Raw genomic sequence first — 21345 nt, 5'->3', positions numbered from 1 at the left:
AGTCTCACTGTACCGCCCTCGGGTAGAGTGTCATGACGTCACACGGCTCACAGCAACCTCTAACTCTTGGTCTCAAGTGATTCTCTTGCCTCAGCCTCCTGAGCAGCTGGGACTACAGGCGCCCGCCACAACACCCAGCTATGATTTAAGTCTTATAATGGTGTACATATCACCATTGGGCCACCTAATAGCAAATGAAAATTTAGTAATCTGGGTGGCGCCTGTGGCTCACTGAGTAGAGTGCATATACCAAGGGTAGTGGGTTCGAACCCAGCCCCAGCCAAACTGCAACAAAAAATAGCCAGGCATTGTGGCAGGTGCCTGTAGTCCCAGCTACTCAGGAGGCTGAGGCAAGAGAATCACCTAAGCCCAGGAGTTGGAGGTTGCTGTGAGCTGTGATGCCATGGCACTCTACCAAGGGCAATAACGTGAGACTCTGTCTTTAAAAAAAAGAAAAAGAAATTTAATAATCTTCTGATCCATGAGGTCTCTACAACTGTTTATCTTCTAGTCATCTTATTAAAAACAAACAAACACACACAATAAAATCTCTTTTCCTCTCCCTCCCCCAGGTAAAAAAAATCAAAGACATAGAATTAAGGATTTTTCCCATTGACTCCTAATGGAATACTATCAATATGTGTCTCAAAAGAAGGCTATAAGAATGCTTTATCATACAACAATCTAGGTATCATTACCTACATAAAATCTATAAACACAAATCTTAACCCTTGCCATATTAATAGTATAATATAGGCTGGCTAGGCATGGTGGCTCATACCTATAATCCCAGCACCTTGAGAAGCCAAGGGTAAATGTTCCTGTGACTAAATTTTTTTTATTTTTTGAGATAGAGTCTTACTATGTCACCCTCAGTAGAGTGCCATGGCGTCACAGCTCACAGCAACCTCAAACTCTTGGACTTAAGCAATTCTCTTGCCTTAGCCTCCCAAGTAGCTGGGACTATGGGTATCCGCCAAAACGCCCAGCTATTTTTCTGTTGCAGCTGTCATTGTTGCTTAGCTGGCCAGGGCTGGGTTTGAACCCACCAGCCTTGGTGTATGTGGTGAGTGCCCTAAGCACTATGCTATGGACTCTGAGCCAAAATTGTTAATAAATTAATACATGAAACTGAATGATGAGGAAGCATACTGGGTTATACAGTTTTCATCACCTGGTACAAAAAGAGCATATAAATTTTTGGTAAAGTAATTTTCCTTACTTAGTTTTATCAGAAATATATTAGATGATTTCTCATATTAAAAAAGGGTTGCTGGGGCTGAGTACAATGGCTCACACCTGTAATCCTAGCACTCTTGGAAGCCAAGGTGAGTGGACTGACTGAGCTCAAGAGTACAAGAGCAAAGACTATAACCCAACTATAGCACAAGACTATGGGGAAAGGGCCAAGGAAGGGGAAGGGAGGGGGGAGGTTTTGGTAGAGGGAGGGTAATGGGCGGGGCCACATCTATGGTGCATCTTAGAATGGGTACAGGCAATTTCACTAATGTACACAGCTATGATTTAACAATAAAAAAAAAAAAAAAGAGTACAAGAGCAGACTGAGCAAGAGTGAAACCTGTCTCTTAAAAAAATAGCTGGGCATTATGGCGGGTGTCTGCAGTCCCAGCTACTCAGGAGGCTGAGGCAATAGGACTGCTTGAGCCCAAGAGTTTGAAGTTGCTGTGAACTATGGCATCAGGGTACTCTACCCAGGGTGACAAAGTGAGACTCTGTCTCCATAAAAAAAAAGAAAGAAAGAAAGAAAAGGTTGCTAACATGGTATATAACAACAATATTAGCTAAGAAGCACTGGTCACTTAGGTCAAAGCAATGAACTAATACCATCTATGCAGTTTCATTTCATCCTTACAACCAACCTATGAGCTAGAAATTATTACCATTCCCATTCATTATTGATGCAGAAGTATTCTCCAAATGAATGTTCTTTGTATCTTTTTCCTATAAAAGTCAAAGGGATGAAATTAAATTTTAGAAAAGGCATTTTACAAGTAGACTAGATAATGTAACACGTGTATATTTTTTAAATAATCACCGTTTTTAAATGTTCATTGAAATACTTCTTGCTGATCTTTGTTGAATTTATTTGACTTTTCTAAACTTAAAATTTCTACAAATTGCAGGCATCCATTAAAGCAAATAGATACATTGTTTTAATATGTGTATGTATATATGTTCATGTAATGGTTCTTTAGCTTATTTTTGCCAAAAAAAAAAAAGTCACATAGAAACTAAATATGCTTATGTTGAAAAACAGAAACTTTACTAGATAAAGTACGGGAAGTTAACACATGGAGGAATATCTAAAGTTACTAACAGGGAGCTACGGGAAGGATGATTTCATTTCAATATGAGAGAGAAGATGTTTGACATACTCCAACCCATAAAAAAAGTTAATCACTTTTAAAAGCTCACTAGTTCTCTAGCACTGAAAGCCCTGAAGCAGAGAATGAAAAGCCCTGTGTGAAAGAAAGATGTTCTAAAAAAGATTCTGCTTTTTATAGTGTATTAATTTCCTAGGTTATCGCAACAAAATACTAGAAGCTAAGTGGTTTTAAAACAATGGAAATTTATTGTTTCACAGTTTTGGAGGACTGTTTGCAGAACTATGCTCCCTCAGAAACCTACAGGAAAGAATCTTCCCTTGCCTCTTCCTAGTTTCTGGGGCTGTGCTGGCTTACAGCTCCAGACTTCAATCTCTGTCGCCATCATCACACAGCATTCCCAACTTCATCTGTTTGTCTCTTTTCTCCTCCTCTTTTAAGGGCACCAGACATATTGAGTTAAAGACCCACCATACAATAGTATGACCTCATCAACTTCACTAATTATATCTGTAATGACCCATTCTAATACCCACTCCAGTAAGGTCATGTTCTCAAATACTAGGGGTTAAGACTTCAACATATCCTTTTGGGGAATACAATTCAACCTATAACAGAAATGAAAGAACACTAAATAATCATCCACTCTAAGATGCTAAGGCTCCAGGTATGTGTTGGGGAAATGCAACATTATACAAGGGGACTTCAAAAAAGTTCATTAAAATATTTATTATGAATATTTATTATGAAAGATATTTATGAAAATATTTAACATGTGCATGAATTTCAAAAATTTTTTCCACCAAAATAAATTAATACTAACATAATAATATGCCTAATACAATCTGTTTTGAGGCTCTAAGAAGGATAAGGTAACAATCTGATAAAAGCCTCATTAGAACAACATGAATTCTGCTAAAACTGAAGCAAAAACAAACAGCAAATTTATGATAAAGCTGGGATGTTAGAATGAGGAAATCACTGATGCTTTATGAAAAGTTTATAGGGACAATGTACCAAAGAAATCAGTAGTTTACAAATGGATAACTTGTTTTAAAAAGAGACAAGATGCTGCTGAAAATGAAGCCCACAGCAGGTGATCTACATCAAGGAAGGAAAAAGTTCATCTTGTTCATACCGTAGTTGAAGAGGTCTGCTGATTAACAGCAGAAGCAACAGCCAACACAATAGTCATCTCAAATGGTTCAGCTTACACAATTCTAACTGAAAAAGCTGAACAAACTTCTACTCAATGGATGTCAAACAGCTGGGTACAGATCAGCTGCAAACTAGAAGTGGACCTTTCAATAGGAATTTTAAACAAGTAGGATCAAGACACTCAAGCATTTCTTCAAAGAATTATAACAAGAGATGAGACATGGCTTTAGCAGTACAATCCTAAAAACAAAGCACAATCAAAGCAATGGTTACCAAGAGGCTAGAGTGGTCATGTCAAAAGCGGATAACAGTTTTTTCAGATGCTCAAGGCATTTTGCTTGATGACTTTCCGGAGGGCCAAAGAACAATAATATGTACTTATCATGAGAGTGTTTTGAGAAGCCAAAGTTTTAGCAAAAGAAAAAAAAAAAAAAAACACTTGGGAAAACTTTATCAGAGAAGCCTTCTCCACCACAGTGATCCTGCTCCTTTCCTTTCATCAAATCAGGGCAATTTTGTGGGCATTTTGATAGGAAATCATTAGTCAAATCATTCCTGATTTGACTCCCTGATTATTTTGTTTTCTAATCTTAAAAAATCTGTAAAGGACACCCATTTGTCTTCAGTTAATAATGTAAAACACATTGCACTGATGGTTACATTTCCAAGAAGACCCTCAGTTCCTTAGAGATGGACTAAATGGTATCATCACTTGCACCTTGACCTTGATGGAGCTTATGTTGAGAAATAAAGTTTATATTTCTTACTTTTATCTTTTTAATTCCATTTTTCCACAACTTTTTTTGAAGTCCCCTCTTATATGAGCAGAACAATAATCTAAATTCACTCATTTATTCTATTTATTCGTGTCATTCATTCAACAAATAAGTATTTGCTAGGCATTGTCCTAAGCACAGGAAACACAATGAAAAAAAATTCTTGCCATCATGGAGCATTCATTCAAAAACAATAAAAATGTCATTTATAATTATCTTCTATGTGCCAGGTATTGTAGTAACAATGTACATGTTATCCCATTAGTCCTCACAACACCTATTAGAAATTTTTATTCCCTTTACCACCATGAGAAACTTTACCATGAGAAAACTAAAGCAAAGAGACACAGTTATTTATTGAAGGTCATTATCTTCATGATGAATTGATACTTTTCAATCATAAAATGCCCTTTTTATCTTTAGTGATACTAAAGACTTTGTGTACAAGTCTATTTTATCTGATATTAACATAGCCACTCCAGCCATCTTAAGCTTACTTTATGTGCTTGATACAAGTAAACCACATAAAGATGTTTAGATGTTACTCTCAAGTGACAAAATAATTAAATTCGCAATGCTTGAATAATACCTCAAGTATCTTGGGTTCAGCATTCCCAGCTTCCGTTCATACAGGCCTCTTAATTTTTGCAAAACAAATTAACACACTGATTCTATAAGATTAAATTACATTTCCCTCTTTAATTCACATTTCTGAGGTTTTTATTTATGTAAGTGCCCTAAACATACGTAGGAACAAAACAGTGAGCATGATAGAGGCTCTAACCAGGCTTAGTGTTGTTCTCCACAATGGAAGACTTCAAGAATTTACTAAATTACAAACTTCCAAGGCAGCTATTACAGGAAATCTAAAAGTTGGGAGATATGCCAGACTAGATCACGTCAAAGATGCCTTCTTAGTCTACTTATGACTTCAGTATTAATAATACCTTATTATTTGTACTAAGTACATTCCTAGGCAGAAATATACAGTCTGGTGCTTTTCTGAAATTAGATGAATACAAGAAACTATCATTCATTATTACCTATTAATTTGAAATAGTATATAGTACATAACTTATAGTAAATTTAAGTGTAGTCTAAGTTTGTCTTTACTTTCCAGGCAAATGAAAAATGAATAGTGTAAAAAATATCTATAAAGAAACTGCAGCTCAGGGTGGGACCTGTGGCTCAGTGGTAGGGCGCCGGCCCCATATGCCGAGGGTCATGGGTTCAAGCTCAGCCCCAGCCAAACTGCAACAAAAAATAGCCGGGTGTTGTGGCGGATGCCTGTAGTCCCAGCTACTCGGGAGGCTGAGGCAAGAGTATCGCCTAAGCCCAGGAGTTGGAGGTAGCTGTGAGCTGTGTGACACCACGGCACTCTACTGAGGGCAATAAAGTCTCTCTTTTGTAGAGACTCTGCCTCTACAAAAAAAAAAAAAAAAAGAAACTGCAGCTCAGAACTTCAGTACCAAATGTCTTATAATGTGCACATAAATTGTGTACTTACTGTTTTTATAGTCTCTTTTAGAAGCTCTTTAAATATAACTATCAGTCTTTTTTAGCTTATTTCCAGTTACAATATATAGACAAAAATTAGTAAATCTTTTATTATTATTATTTTTTTTTTTTTTGGAGACATAGTCTCACTTTGTCACCCTGGGTGGAATGCTGTGGCTTCATAGCTCACAGCAACCTCAAATTCTTGGAAGCAAGTGATCCCCTTGCCTCAAGCCTCCAGAGTAGCTGGGACTACCGATGCTCACCACAATGCCCTGCTATTTTTAGAAATGCGGTCTTGATCTTGCTCTTGCTCAGCCTCTTGCTCAGGCTAGTCTCAAACTCTTGAGCTCAGGCAATCTACCTGCCTCAGCCTCCCTGTGTGCTAGGATTATAGATGTGAACCATTGTGCCTGGCCCAAACTTTTTTTAAACATAATGCCAACTCATTTTTTTTTTAAAGTTCTGTTAGCCTATGGTTTGCTTTTTCTTTGTGTAATTATACAACCTTTGAAAATTACATAAGTTGCAATCATCTAACATATTCAGAAAATTTTTTCCCTCCTTCCCAAAAACCATCCAGGGGAGATTTAAAAGGTGAATTCAACACGACCTCTCCCCTAGTAGAAACAAAAAGTGAAAATATAAGAAGAAAACAGAAATTGACTAAGAAGTCAATTTAGTCTGCTGTCCTGGATGGGGGCCCTGGCTGTCTGTGGCCTGGGGCAGAGAAAGGCAACTGGGAGATCAAACAACCACATCTTTCCCACCCGAGTGTCCATGTCTCCAACTTAGGAGTAATAGAAATCTTTCAACAGGGTTCTCCTCCATTGGTCCACTACCCATCTGGTTCTCCAGGTCTCCTCTGTCATAGTGTCTGCATGCTCCACTTTCAATGAAAGGTTTTCAATCTCAGCCTCCAGATGAGCCTGCAAGGCTCAAACAGTTCCTTTCTGGGTCCGGACTCTATGCAGTATGCATACCGCAGAGTATACTAATACTTAGCCAAGAGCTTCTGTAGGTACTGCCAGTCAATCTAGGCCCCCAGATTGTTCATGACCCTCTTCTGAATCTTCTCATCAGTCTGCTTGTATATCTGTGCCTCTAGCTGCAAGCTTTTTTGGTTGTTTTTCCTACTTCTGAAAGTAGAGTAAGAGGGCGGCGCCTGTGGCTCAGTGAGTAGGGCGCCGGCCCCATATACCGAGGGTGGCGGGTTCAAACCCGGCCCCGGCCAAACTGCAACCAAAAAAAAAAAAAATAGCCGGGCGTTGTGGCGGGTGCCTGTAGTCCCAGCTACTCGGGAGGCTGAGGCAAGAGAATCGCTTAAGCCCAGGAGTTGGAGGTTGCTGTGAGCTGTGTGAGGCCACGGCACTCTACCGAGGGCCATAAAGTGAGACTCTGTCTCTACAAAAAAAAAAGAAAGTAGAGTAAGAACTTCTTGAGACCTTCCCTATCCTGAGCTTGCCAGCTCTTGTGGACAATGTCAGGATTCTCCCTATAATGACTACACTCATAATAGTACTAGCTGCCCTGAGTCTTCCTATTTCCTATACACATCTTGCCAAAGTTGGGCTTACATGTGAAACACGGTGTATAATTGTAGTCTCCATTCTTCTCAATGTAAATATTGCACTTGCAGGCTTTAGTGTAAACACCAATGCAGCTGGCTATTTGAGAGTCTGCACACTTCATGAACCATTTCCAGATTGTAGCAGAGTCAGTGGGGATGTTATACATGTACATCTGATAACACTTAAGATAGAGGACCTCACTGCACTGATTACACTGCATTCTGGCAAACTCTAGGTTCCTGTATCTGAATAACCATAGAACAACTTGTACCACGGTACAGCTAGAGGTGATAACGACTCTCCACATAGTCCCTGAAGAGGTATTTTCTGTGCTTGTCTTTCAATTCTTCACCGGGAAGCAATGGAAACACAACATCTTCTGGTGTGCAGAGAGTACACAGTCCTCAGCCACAAAAGAGATTCGTATACAGTTCTTGACAAGTACTGTGCAGCACTCCTCCTATAGCTACAACAAAACTGGTAGCGACAGACCAAACAGAGTAGGTTTTCCTTCCATACTAACTCCATACACACTGCACAGTGGTGACAAGGCTCAGCTCTGGGGACATATTTTGATCAAGTAGGCTGAACTCGAGTTTCTAATGCAGTTGAGAGGAATTGAACTTGTATCTGGCTCTGAGACTCCCCAATAAAAACTAAATACGTTTAGTGACTGAATGAAATACCTTTATGACAGGGGGTAAGTTGGTAATGTGCTCTTTCAGATCAAGTAGGTGAACTGGGACTCAGTGGAATCAAAGGCTTTGGCCTCCTGTTACTCCACATTACTGGCTACTTCCATATGATAGTCCTCTATGTCCCCAGGGTCCTTGTCCTCCTGCTCCTGCTCCTCATCCTTACAATTTGGGTCACAGTTCTCTTCATTGCTCTCAGACTCCTGGCTAATCATGCGCACAGACACCTTAGTATCCAGCTAACTTACAGATCAGGAAAGCAGTTGCTTTTCCCCTCCTCTCCCAAACTTTCTCAAATGCATTAGTACTTTTTCCTTCTATAATTCTTGAAGATTTTTAGGCAGATATCATCCAAATATTCTGTCATGATTTGCACAGGGAGCCATGGCTGACTCCAGGCAGGCCAGATGAGATGGGTCAGACTAGAGTGCAGCAACAGTTGGGCCTGTGCTGCTTCCTACAGAGGAACTGCATCCTTTTAAAAAGTATTCCTTAATTCTGAACTTTTAATCAATTCAAACTCACCTTTTCTTTAATTATTCCAAATAGCAAAATAGTGTTTAAATCAGAATAGGTAATATAATTCCAATTTACATAAAATAACAGTTTCATAGTTACCCTACACGGTAGCTAACATTCTAAAATATGTGAAAGAAGATTAAATTATACCACCTAAAGACATAACAAAATAATCATTAAGAATATAGAAAGAACTTACCAAATTTATCAAAACTACTTACCTCCTCTAAGCATCGGACTACTTTTATACTAACTCAAACATTTTCTTACCTGTGCCTTTATTTCTTCTAAGTCTTTAGTTTTCTGTAATAATTCTTCTTTTAGCTCTTCAAACAGCAGCTGAAATTTTTCCTGCTGAGTTTGCTTTTCATTTAATAGGCGTTTAAGTTCATTTTGTGACTTAATGTACTCATCTTGCAACCTGATTTTTTTTAAAAAGAATTCAAATTTAAATGCTTCCTTTGGTTTCTAATTGAATTACTTTATGTAAAGACAACCAACGCTGCAGAAAAATAATATCAATATCATATATTTCTTAAACACACAAATGTCTTTTCTTTAGAGAGTTTCATTTAATTATTAACATAGTAGTTTCTGAATGCAATTTTACTTTGAGGAGAAAAACACATTTAGCCCCCTGGATGCATTTAATCTTTTATGTTTTGCTACTTTCAAAAGATGACTTTTATAAAGTCACAACCTACTTGATATTATATGTAGTTTTAAAGTAAAAATAATCTTAAAACTTTTACTGCATTTCAAAAATTTGTGCCCTCATATTAATTTGAAATAAAAACAATTTTACTGCATTTAAAAAAATTTTAATGTATATGCTAGAAAATAACAAAATTATACTGTATGCTTCGGAGCAAATACTCAACCAAGACAGTTCAATAACTTTTTTAACCAAGCCCCCCACTTCTAAGTTTATTTTTTTATTTTTTATTTTATTTTTTTGAGACACAGTCTCACTATGTCACCCCCAGTAGAGTGCCATGGCATCACAACTTACAGCAACCTCAAACTCTTGGGTTTAAGCAATTCTCTTGCCTCAGCCTCCCTGGAACTACAGGTGCCCAGCTCAATACCCGGCTATTTTTTGTTGCATTTGTCATTGTTTAGCTGGTCAGGACTAGATTTGAACCCCCCAGCCTCGTGTATGTGGCTGGCACTGTAACCACTGTGCTATGGGCACTGAGCCCACTTCTAAGTTTAAGTAATTTACCTTGTGTGTTCAGCTTTCACAGTCTGATAATTAGTTTTATGCCGCTCGCATCGTAACCTCTCATCAATTAACATTTTTTGGAACTCAGATTGAGAATTTGTCAGTCCATTGTCTCCACCAGGAGGAAAAGAGTCCATACTGGTAATTGAGTTGACAACCATGTAAAAATAAGTTCTGGCTTTTTATTGCTCTAGTTTTTTTTCCAAGAGTATTTCCCACTTCTTTCTTGCTTAAGCAGAACCTCAGAAGGCCAAACTATACCTACAGAAAGAAATAAACTAAATTAGTGATCAGTGAGCCTATGTATTCTTTGGTGCTAACAAATTTTTATCACTTATTATTCTCCTCATTTTTATAACAAAGCCAAATTTTTAGATTTTCAATTATCCATAAAAAATGCAAAAATAAAGTTGAATCATACCTCACAAAATTTTCTTCCACATAAAAGATTTTGTAACCATCACATCTTTTACATTAACCTAACACACTACAAGTACAGACTTTTCCTGTTTAGGTGCCTGTAGATTCATAAACCACAGTCATGCGGATCCTGGACAAAATCCATACTCCCAAATCCAGAGAAAAGCCTTTTGGAAATGGGTAAGAGCCTGGGGAGAATCATGCTCTTCACAAAGATAACCTTTAACATGTAACTATGTCTGTGATTAATGCTATGAAAGGTTTCTTATTTGACACATGGTAAACTGCGCTCGGCCTGCAGATTCAGAGGAGAAATTAGTCAACACATAAATATTGATCAACTCCTATCTGTTATATATACTATGTTAAAAAACAGAAAATTAAATCATCTCACCTATCCCCCAAAGCACTGAAAGAGCATTAGGAAAATAACAAAATATTTATTGCAGCTAGAAATAAAAAAATGTTTTAAAAAGTGTTCTTAGAGTAAATAATGTTTTGTTTTGTTTGATACAGTTTCACTCTTTTGTGTAATAACTCATAACAACCTCAAACTCTTGAACTCAGGTGATCCCCTTGCCTCAGCCTCCACAATGCCTGGCTAGTTTTTCTATTTTTATTTATTTATTTATTTTTGCAGTTTTGGCCAGGACTGGGCCTAAACCCGCCACCCCCGGTATATGGGGCTGGCACCCTACTCCTTGAGCCACAGGCATTTTTAGTAGAGACAGTCTTGCTTTTGCTCTAGGCACCTGGTCTCGAATTCCTGAGCTCAGGCGATCTACTCACCTCAGCCTCTAAGAGTGCTAGGATTACAGGCATGAGCCACCATGCCTAGCCTTAGTGTAAATAATTACAAACAAAAATTTTAATTGAAATAGTTCTGTCCCCTTTAACTTCACTAATTTTTCTCTCTCTCTCTACATATATATATGTATTTCTTTTTCCTAATAAAATTCTTCCTTAGTCATGTATTATAAATGACTTCTTAATACAAGAAAAGATCTTTGGCCTATGCATACCAACCATTAAATTACTCAATTTAGCCTGAAACATATCACCTCTGATAAATTAGTGCCATGTCTGCATATTATATAAGAAAATCTTTAAATTACAATTGGGGGTGCTTTGGTTTCCTATGAAATTATATTTTAATAGAGAAGGAGAAATCCTTCGAGGACACTTTAATCCTTTTACTCTTATGTTAAACACGTACTAGGATTCAATCCTTGTAAACAGAGTGCACTATCTGTAGTGGCCACCACAAAATAATCCTGTCAAGAAAATACATTTGCCAAGGAATTAATGAAGTGGATAAAAAAAAAAAAATAGACAACAGCACCCTTTCCAATTCACCCATGCAGGTTTCAACTTGCTGGTTTATTAGCATTGTTTGGGGGAGTGGGGGTTCATTTGTTTCTGTCTGTGTGGTTTTTATGTTTCTCAATTTTTATGTATCTCAAAACTTTCATTATAATCCACATATATTTTTATTTGGGGTGGACACTAGCACCACCAAATGCTGGTGAGGATGTGAGGCAAAAGGAACTCTCATTCATTGCTGATGAGAATGCAAAATGGTACAGCTGTGTTGGAAGACAGTTTGCACACTTACAGCAACTTTATTCCTAATTGCCAAAATTTGGAAGTAACTGAGACATCCTTCTGTGGGTGAATGGATAAGTAAACTGTGGTACATCCATACAATGGAATATTAGCCAGTGCTAAAAAGGACTGAGCTATCAAGCCATGCAAAGACATAAACAAACCTTAAATCTACATTAGCAAGTGAAGGAAGCCAGGATGAAAAGACTACGTATACTGCATGACTCCCAACTATATGACATTCTGGGGAAAAAGCAAAACTATGGAGACAGTAAAGAGACTGCTGATTGCGAGGGGTTGGGGGGAAGAGAGGATGAACTGGTGGAGAGTGGAAGATTTTTAGGGCAGTGAAACTACTCTATATGACACTATGATGATGAGCATATGCTGCCGCACCCCCGGCATCTGGCCGTGGTGGGATGGCTCTGTCCGCGTTGTAAAGTACGTGGTTAGGCGGTCTGTGCTCCCCGGAGCGTTACCCCCAGTCCCCCTGGCTTGCAACAGCAGCGCATAAGTTGCCTAGCATGCCTTTTAGTGAACGTAGGAACTCATGAGGTGCGGCATAAAAGCCTAAAACCTGTCTAAAACCTGTTTGTCAAGTTTAAATGCCTGATTGTTTTAAGGAACTGAGGATAAACACAATGACTTACTTGTCCATAATCTCATATAACCAAAGGAGACTTAATGTCTCCAAGGGAGCACGCTCCCACCATGAATGTCAGTGAATTGAGACAATGTATTGAGAGAATGCAGAAAACGGCAAACAAAATGTTCCATCACGATATGCACACCCACCATCCACAGTGCCTCTCACAGAAAAACTTTTCTCTAACACAACATGCATTATCACCATCTGCAATAAAACTTTACTTAGAAAAACATCTTACCTCACTAATTTTCATATGTAACACAAATCAATAGAGTAGTTTAATGTTTAATAAACAATTACTATGAATCAAAATATAGTTACTAATTAGAGTAAAAATATATAGAAGTAGTCAAGCATTATACATAAAAGAATATGTTCAGCTGTTTTTAAAAGAGATCATAAAAAACTGAGAACAATTACAGAACTAAGAGAAGTTACAAACCTTGACATTCCTAGATAAGGGGAAGCAACCAGGTGTTACTAATGAAACCACTTCCCTAGAACAAAAACCTTGAAAAAATAAACCACCTCCCTCCAAAGAGCAAAACCTTGAAAACATATAATGCATGATAAACCACATATGGAGACACAAAGATAATTGGAGACACAAAGATAATTTGTAAGCATAAGCAAAATAATGATTACATTGTTTTAACCCTGGAAAAAAAATGTATAAATACCAGACTTAAAAATCAATAAAGTGCAGCTACTTTCTTCATCACCCGTGGTGTGTAGTAGTCTGTCAATTCACCCTGCGTCGACCTTTCAATCCACCTGTAACGTTCACCCTGAACACCCTCTGATTGAGACTCATCGACAGGCGGCCCGCGACAGCTGGCGCCCGAACAGGGACCTGAAGGACAGGTGATCTTTCTTTTTCTTTCTTTCCTCTCTTTTCAGATTGAAGGCGACTCTCACCAGGGAGCTGCAGTCCCGCCGGTAAAGGCTGACCGGTTAAGTGTGAGTAATCAACAGGTACCATGAGGCACGCATTAATCAAAGAGGAACGTATATTCAGTGTCATGTTACAGCATTTGTTAGTTAAAAATGGGTTCAATGTGTCCCTCAAACGGTTGGAGGAGCTTATACATTTTCTTATTAAGCAAGGTGCGGAGGAGCCGTACCAAGACTTTATTTCAAGGCTGGAAGAAGCCATTAACAGAATGCTCCCCCCGTCTGAGGGCACATCACTGTTGCTCAAACAGTTAGAAGCATGCATGGATGCCTCACCAGCTATAGCCCAGGGTATGGCTTATGCTGCAGCAATGCAAGGGCAGAAATTTAACTCATATATGAAAAACTCCTTCAATAAAGGAGGCAAGGGGCCAACAGCTCCTACTAACACTTGCTACAATTGTGGCAAGCCAGGACATATGCAGAAGGACTGTAAACAGTCCCATGCCAATAAGCCGAGGGGGGAACCACCCGGCTTATGCCCTCGCTGTAAGAAGGGCAGACACTGGAAAAATGAATGTAAATCAAAATTTCATAAGGATGGAACCCCCTTGAATGACAAGGGTGACACTGATCCTGAGGATCAGGACGTACGGAGATCAAAAAACTAGTAAAAGGGGCATTCTCCCAGCCCAGGCCCCAAGGGAGAGCAGGCTGTAGCTTGTAACACACAGCCCTTATCTACTTTGAATCCTCAAGCCCCTGAATTTACTATTCATGACCTTTCACGGGGCACTCCTGGGAGTGCAGGTTTAAATTTAGCAAGTGAAAGGAATGTCTTATTATCCAAATGGGATGGTGTTACTTTAATCCCCACTGCAGTAAAAAGGCAACTTTTGCCGGGGACAGTTGGAATTGTAATTGGTAAAAGTTCAAATTATACTAAAAACTTTGAAGTTATTCCAGGAGTAGTTAACTCAGATTCAGAAAAGACAACGCAGAAGGAGACGCCAGCGGCTGCTACAAGATCTCACCCGCCGCTTAGAGAAAATGAAAGTACACTCGCCGATAGCAAACAAAACCACCGGCACCCGGCACATTTCCACTGACTCCAAGACGGCTGAAAAGACCCAGCGGGGAAGGAAGCTGAGGGCCCCCCTGCCCTTCGTGGGGCGGGCCTGCCTCCCAAGTGTTACAGCCCCCAGACAGCAACACTGACGAAATCCCAAGGGTGAGGTTTAGAACCTTTATTATTGACTCTTTGCCACTAGTAATTTATATAAATAAGAAAAATATTTTTACAAACTGAATCTTTGTCAACGGATAAAATTCTTGTCTTTTAAACCTTCTAATTATCAGTTTAACTGAGTGAATAAGTAACTTCATGGTAAACTGGAATCCTGTTTGGTGGAAAGTGAGTTTTTGAGAGTAAGAGAAATTAAACAGAAAGGAGAATGACATTGTGTAAAGAAAGAATCTTGTATGATAAATTTTGTCCTAAAACAGAATAGTTATGTAAAAAAAGTAAAAGGCAAAGCAAAAGTTCAAGAAAGTTTAGAATGTTTGTAGATGGTCTGTGCAAGTTAAATGAAACTCATAAAAGAGAATTTGTGAAAGAATTTACATGTGATCCAGTTAACTATGTATTTCCTTTAAAATCTTTTAACTTGTAAAAATAACCAATTGTATTACTTCTTCTGATATATTTCATGTAAATAATAGATTGCTGAATGTTATGTTAATTGTAAAAAAAAACCTTCTTATGTACTGTTACCTGTAGACTTGCAAGATGATCCATGATATGATAATTCTACCTTACAAGTCCTACACACTGTTAATGAATTAATTAGACCTAAAAGATTTATAACAACATTAATTTTAGGAATTTTAGCTTTAATCTCTATAGTCACTACATTTGCTGTGGCTACAACTGCCTTGGTACAAGAAGTACATACGACTCACTTTGTCAACTCTTTAAACAGTAACATTACTCTAACCTTAATAACTCAAGCCAGTATAGATAATAAACTTAAAGCTAAACTCAACATTTTAAAAAAAAGTAGTATTAACTTTAAAACAAGATATAAAATTCATACAACATAAACTTCAAACTAAATGTCACTCAGCCTTTCAAGCCATCTGTGTTACTCCTTTACCTTACAATCTTTCTACTCCTTGGGACAAAACAAAGGCACATTTGCAAGATGTGTGGAAGGATAATGACATTACACATGACTTACATACCCTTCAAAAGAATATCACTGCCATCAGTGAAGCCCATCTACCTGATACGTCTCTCAATGCACTGGCTCAGTCACTCTCTAACAATCTTAAATCTTTAAGTCCTTTATCCTGGGTTCAGTACATTGTGTTTATTGTCATTATTGGATGCCTGATATTCTATATTGTCTTACTGTTACCATATCTCCTTCGTTATGTCTTTTCCTCCTTAAAGGCTGTTCGCCAAGACCTCTTTGAACTACGTTTCATTAACAAAAAAGGGGGAAATGCCGCACCCCCGGCATCTGGCCGTGGTGGGATGGCTCTGTCCGCGTTGTAAAGTACGTGGTTAGGCGGTCTGTGCTCCCCGGAGCGTTACCCCCAGTCCCCCTGGCTTGCAACAGCAGCGCATAAGTTGCCTAGCATGCCTTTTAGTGAACGTAGGAACTCATGAGGTGCGGCATAAAAGCCTAAAACCTGTCTAAAACCTGTTTGTCAAGTTTAAATGCCTGATTGTTTTAAGGAACTGAGGATAAACACAATGACTTACTTGTCCATAATCTCATATAACCAAAGGAGACTTAATGTCTCCAAGGGAGCACGCTCCCACCATGAATGTCAGTGAATTGAGACAATGTATTGAGAGAATGCAGAAAACGGCAAACAAAATGTTCCATCACGATATGCACACCCACCATCCACAGTGCCTCTCACAGAAAAACTTTTCTCTAACACAACATGCATTATCACCATCTGCAATAAAACTTTACTTAGAAAAACATCTTACCTCACTAATTTTCATATGTAACACAAATCAATAGAGTAGTTTAATGTTTAATAAACAATTACTATGAATCAAAATATAGTTACTAATTAGAGTAAAAATATATAGAAGTAGTCAAGCATTATACATAAAAGAATATGTTCAGCTGTTTTTAAAAGAGATCATAAAAAACTGAGAACAATTACAGAACTAAGAGAAGTTACAAACCTTGACATTCCTAGATAAGGGGAAGCAACCAGGTGTTACTAATGAAACCACTTCCCTAGAACAAAAACCTTGAAAAAATAAACCACCTCCCTCCAAAGAGCAAAACCTTGAAAACATATAATGCATGATAAACCACATATGGAGACACAAAGATAATTGGAGACACAAAGATAATTTGTAAGCATAAGCAAAATAATGATTACATTGTTTTAACCCTGGAAAAAAAATGTATAAATACCAGACTTAAAAATCAATAAAGTGCAGCTACTTTCTTCATCACCCGTGGTGTGTAGTAGTCTGTCAATTCACCCTGCGTCAACCTTTCAATCCACCTGTAACGTTCACCCTGAACACCCTCTGATTGAGACTCATCGACAGGCGGCCCGCGACATGCCAACACACATCTGTCAATACCCACAGCACACAGAACACCAAGAATGGACCCTAATGTAAACTGTAGACTTTGGTTAGTAATGATGTGTCAATGTAGGTTCATCAACTATAACCACTCTGTTGTGGGATGTTGATAATGGAGGCAGCTTTACATGTATGGGGACAAAGCATATTTGGGGACCCTTTACACTTTCAAATCAATTTTACAGTGACTCTAAAACTACTCTTTAAAAAACAGTCTATTAAAAGAGAGAGAAGAAGAAGAAAATATGACTGAGACTATACATAGTCTAAAAGCCTAAAATATTAACTATCCGACTCTATAATGACAGTCTATTAAACCCTTCTCTAGAGTAACCATTAAAGGATCCAAAAAGGGTGGAAAATGTTACCATAACTCAAGCACTCTAAAACAGGATTTCTCAACTTCAGCACTACTGACATTTTAGGGTATATACAGCAACTCCTTATTGTTAAGAAGCTATCTCGTACATTATACAAGGTTTAGAACATTCCTAGTCTCCACCCATTAAATGTCAGGAGCACCACTCCCCTAGGTGTGAAAGCCAAATAATCCACACACAAAGCCTAACAATTAAGTTTGCAGACTCATCCTAGAAAAAATGCTACATTCCTCACTGCTGAATTATCACTACAGTCTCCTTTGAAATAGCCCCTTAGGAAGCTATGTTACAATCCCAGTGCCAAGTCTACCCTTCGAAGCAATTTTGGAATTCTTTTTCTGGAATGCTTATCAGAGCTGTCATCCAAGAAGGTTTGACAATCAAGTTCTCGAACTCAACCTAGAAAAAGTGCTTTGAAGGGTAGACTAGGCACTGACATCAGTGCATAGCTTCTCAAGGGTAATACTTTAAAGGGGACCATAGTGATATCCAGCAATGAGGTATGTAGCATGTTTTCTAGGATGAGTTCCAGAACTTAACTGTCTGCCTTCGTATATACCCTATCATTTTCCCCCTTCTGTTGAGAACCAATGATCTAAAAGAAGACAAGAAAAAAGATAAGATAGAACCTAAAGCAAGTACGAAAATAGAAACAGTAATACAGAAGATTTAAATAAACATCTCAGTAATTGTATTAATGTATACAAAATAAAAATTTCAATGAAAGTCAAAATTAAAAGAAAAACAGAACTAAACTATATGCTCTTTTACAAAACACACTAAAAATATAAGGGCAAAAAAAGGCTGAAAGAAAAAGAAGAGAAGATATTACAAACATTAATCAAAATATAGATGGTGGAACTATATTAACACCATAAAGTAGACTTTAAGGCAAAAAACCCACTAATAAAAATGAAGAAAGGCATTCATAACGATAAGGATTTATATACCAGAAAGACATGACAATTGTAAATTTATATACACTTGGTCACTAAATATAGTAGTCAAATATAGTAGTACTTGACAGAAGTAGTCAAAACTGTAAGGAAAAATAGACAAATTCACAATAATGGGGGGGGGATTTAACCACTGTTCTTGGTAACTAACAGAACAAGCAAATAAAAAATCACCCATACCCTAACCTAACTGACATAAAGAAAACTGCACCCCAAACTACAGAATACACATTCCGTATTAGCATACATGTAACATTTACAAATAGTGACCACATTCTAGGTATGAAAATAAAGTCTCAAAAATTTTACAAGACCAAAATATGTTCTCTAATCACAATGTAACTAAATTAAACTAAACCTTAATATGAAAAGATAACTGGAAAAGCCACATATATATAGAAAAATACATTTCTAAATAACTCATTAATCAAAGAAAAGGACAAAATAGAAATTAGAAAATGCCTAGAACAAAATAAAAACTTATATTACATATTAAAACTTATGTAATAAAAATACTTCTGCATCCAAGAAGATGGATTAGATATACATTTCCCTATTACTCCCACTAATAGACTCTAAATAATGGAGACCAGTAGGCAGACCAGCTACAGAACTCAGGATACAAGGATGAATACCATAGTGAGTTTAGTTCCTTGGGTTTTCTTTTTCATGTATCTCAGGCTTGGAGCTGAAGAAACTAGCAGCCAGGAAACACCAATGAAGTAAGAAAAAGGAAAAAAAGAAGTTGAATGGAAGTCTGCAGTCTAGCCAAAGGAACAAGAAAGGGAAACCCTAACAAAAAAGAAAACGTATAGATAATTGCAGAGATCAAGTAGAAGCCAAGCTAGGCTTCCACCTTCACCAGGCTGTAATGAAGCACCCCAATAACCTGCCAGGATGGTGTAAAAGAAGGCTGAGTAGAAAGTGGGGCCCCCCACCTCCTGCAATTGTTAGTGGAGACCACATGGAAAATCTGAATTTTACCCCACTAAAGACTAAGGAAAAACACCTCCCTCATCCCACTGAAGTGCTTTCACAAAAGGTTTAGTGGAGAGTTAGGACAGGCACCACCACCCTAGGGGTAATGAGGCTACCCCTCACAGAGACAGAAAGACTGATGGTTGCCAGGGGCTGAGAGAATAGGGAAATAGAAATTGACTACTAAATGGGTACAAGCTTTTCTTTGGGTGGTAAAATGTTTTATACCTAGATGGAGGTGATAATCAGATAGCATTCTGAATGTAGTAAAGGCCACTAAATTATGTATTTTTAAATCATTAGTTTGACTCTGTGTGGTGATTTACACCTATAATCCCAGCACTCTGAGAGGCCAAAACAGGAGGATCAATTGAGGCCAGGAGTTTGAGACCAGAGTAGGCAACACAGTGAGTGTTGCCTATAAAAAAAATTTTTTAATTAGCCAGGAATGGTGGCACATGTCTGTCGTCCTAGCTACTTGGAGGGTTAACGTGAAAGGATTGCTTGAGCCCAGGAATTTGAAATTACAGTGAGCTATGATCATGCCACCACACTCTAGCCTGGATGACAAAGTAAGACCCTGTCTCTAAAAGATAAAAAATTAAGGTGTATACCAAAAAAGCACAATAATACCAGGCTTGATTTGAAATTTTTAAAATACCTTCCTTTGAGAATACAATCAAGACAAGAAAGTCCATTATTGCCACTTATATTCAACATTGTATTAAGAAACTAAAACGACACAAAGAACAGTATATGAAAATTGAAAAAGGAAAAGAAAAACTTTCCTTATACACAAATATATTCTGACTGTGTATACGGAAAATCTAAAAATTAAGAATTTGTAGGCTGGGCACGGTCACTCACGCCTCTAATCCTAGCACTCTGGGAAACTGACACAGACGTGTCAAGCTGAACTGCTTGAGGCCAGGAATTGGAGACCAGCCTGAGCAAAAGTGACCCTCAGCTCTACAAAAAAAAGAAAATAGAAATATTTTTTGGAATAGGCACAGTGGTACATGCCTGTTATTCCTAGCTATTCAGGAGACTGAGGCTAGAGAATCACTTGAGCCCAGATGTATGAGGCTGCAGTAAATTATAAGAACACCATGCACTCTAGCCCAGGTCACAGAGCAAGACCCTATCTCCAAAACAAAAAACAAAACAAACAAAAAACCCAAAACCAAACAAAAAAAAAAAAAAAAAGAATTTACAACGAAATAATTTTAAAAGCAACCAAGTTACGAAGACAAAATTGCTACACTGATCAATATACAAAAATTAGTTGTCTTCTATATATCAGCAACAAAACTTTTTTTTTTTTGAGACAGAGTTTCATTCTGTTGCCCTGAGTAGAGTGCTGTGCCATCACAGATCATAGCAACCTCGAACTCTTGGGCTCAAGTGATCCTCTTGCCTTAGTTTTTCATTTTTAGTAGAAATGGGGTCTTGCTCTTTCTTGCTCAGGCTGGTTTAGAACTCATGTCCACCGTGGCCTCCCAGAGTGCTAGGATTACAGGAGTGAGCTACCACACCCAGCCTAACATGACAATTTAAAAGACATGCTTAATAACATAAAAAATGTCAAATACTTAGGCAAAAAGATATGCAAAGCCATTATATGGAAGAACTATGTTTCTTTTATTTAAAAAAAAAAACTAACAGAGATATACACTAAGTTCTATGACTGAAAAACAATACTCTAAAAGACAAATTCTCCCCAGACTGATCTATAGATAACACGGCATCAATCAATACCCAAAGAGCATGTGTAAGTGTGAGAAAATTAACATGCTGACTTAAAAATTTATATCAAGAGGTTATATCTTGAGAGCAAGATGGCAGCCGAGTAACAGCTTCCCTGCAACTGGGCACGGTGAGTCTGGGGAGATAAGACACCAGGCATCTCTGGCTGCTGGGATCTGCCTATGATCATCCCTTTGAGGATACAGGGAGTCAGCAAGGGACTTCTGGACCCCACCAGGAAGACAAAAACAGTGGAAAACTGGCAAGTGGTTGCGTGTGTTCGATCAGTCTAATCCCGCCGGA

General features: G+C 38.0%; 1 protein-coding gene across 8 annotated transcripts in view; it reads right to left on the bottom strand.

Moving 5' to 3' along the window:
- CEP83 (centrosomal protein 83) overlaps nt 1–21345 on the bottom strand; it is a 137176-nt gene that overhangs the window by 86806 nt on the left and 29025 nt on the right. For 6 of the 8 annotated variants that reach the window (XR_008378833.1, XM_053584242.1, XM_053584243.1 and 3 more), the window contains 2 exons: nt 9787–10047; nt 8832–8982 (listed from right to left, as the gene is read on the bottom strand). The exons of 1 other annotated variant lie outside the window; for it this stretch is intronic. Coding sequence is in view for 6 of the 7 variants with exons in the window: in XM_053584242.1 (XP_053440217.1) it covers nt 8832–8982; nt 9787–9947 (312 nt within the window). In the remaining variant the exon portion in view is untranslated. Of the gene's footprint in view, nt 1–1901; nt 1963–8831; nt 8983–9786; nt 10048–21345 lie in introns of those variants that run through there. One more of the 8 variants, XM_053584245.1, reaches the window with a different exon arrangement.

The sequence above is a fragment of the Nycticebus coucang genome, chromosome 3 (assembly GCF_027406575.1).
Source record: "Nycticebus coucang isolate mNycCou1 chromosome 3, mNycCou1.pri, whole genome shotgun sequence".
NCBI classification, from domain to species: domain Eukaryota; kingdom Metazoa; phylum Chordata; class Mammalia; order Primates; family Lorisidae; genus Nycticebus; species Nycticebus coucang.
This window is presented reverse-complemented; position numbering and strand designations above follow the sequence as displayed.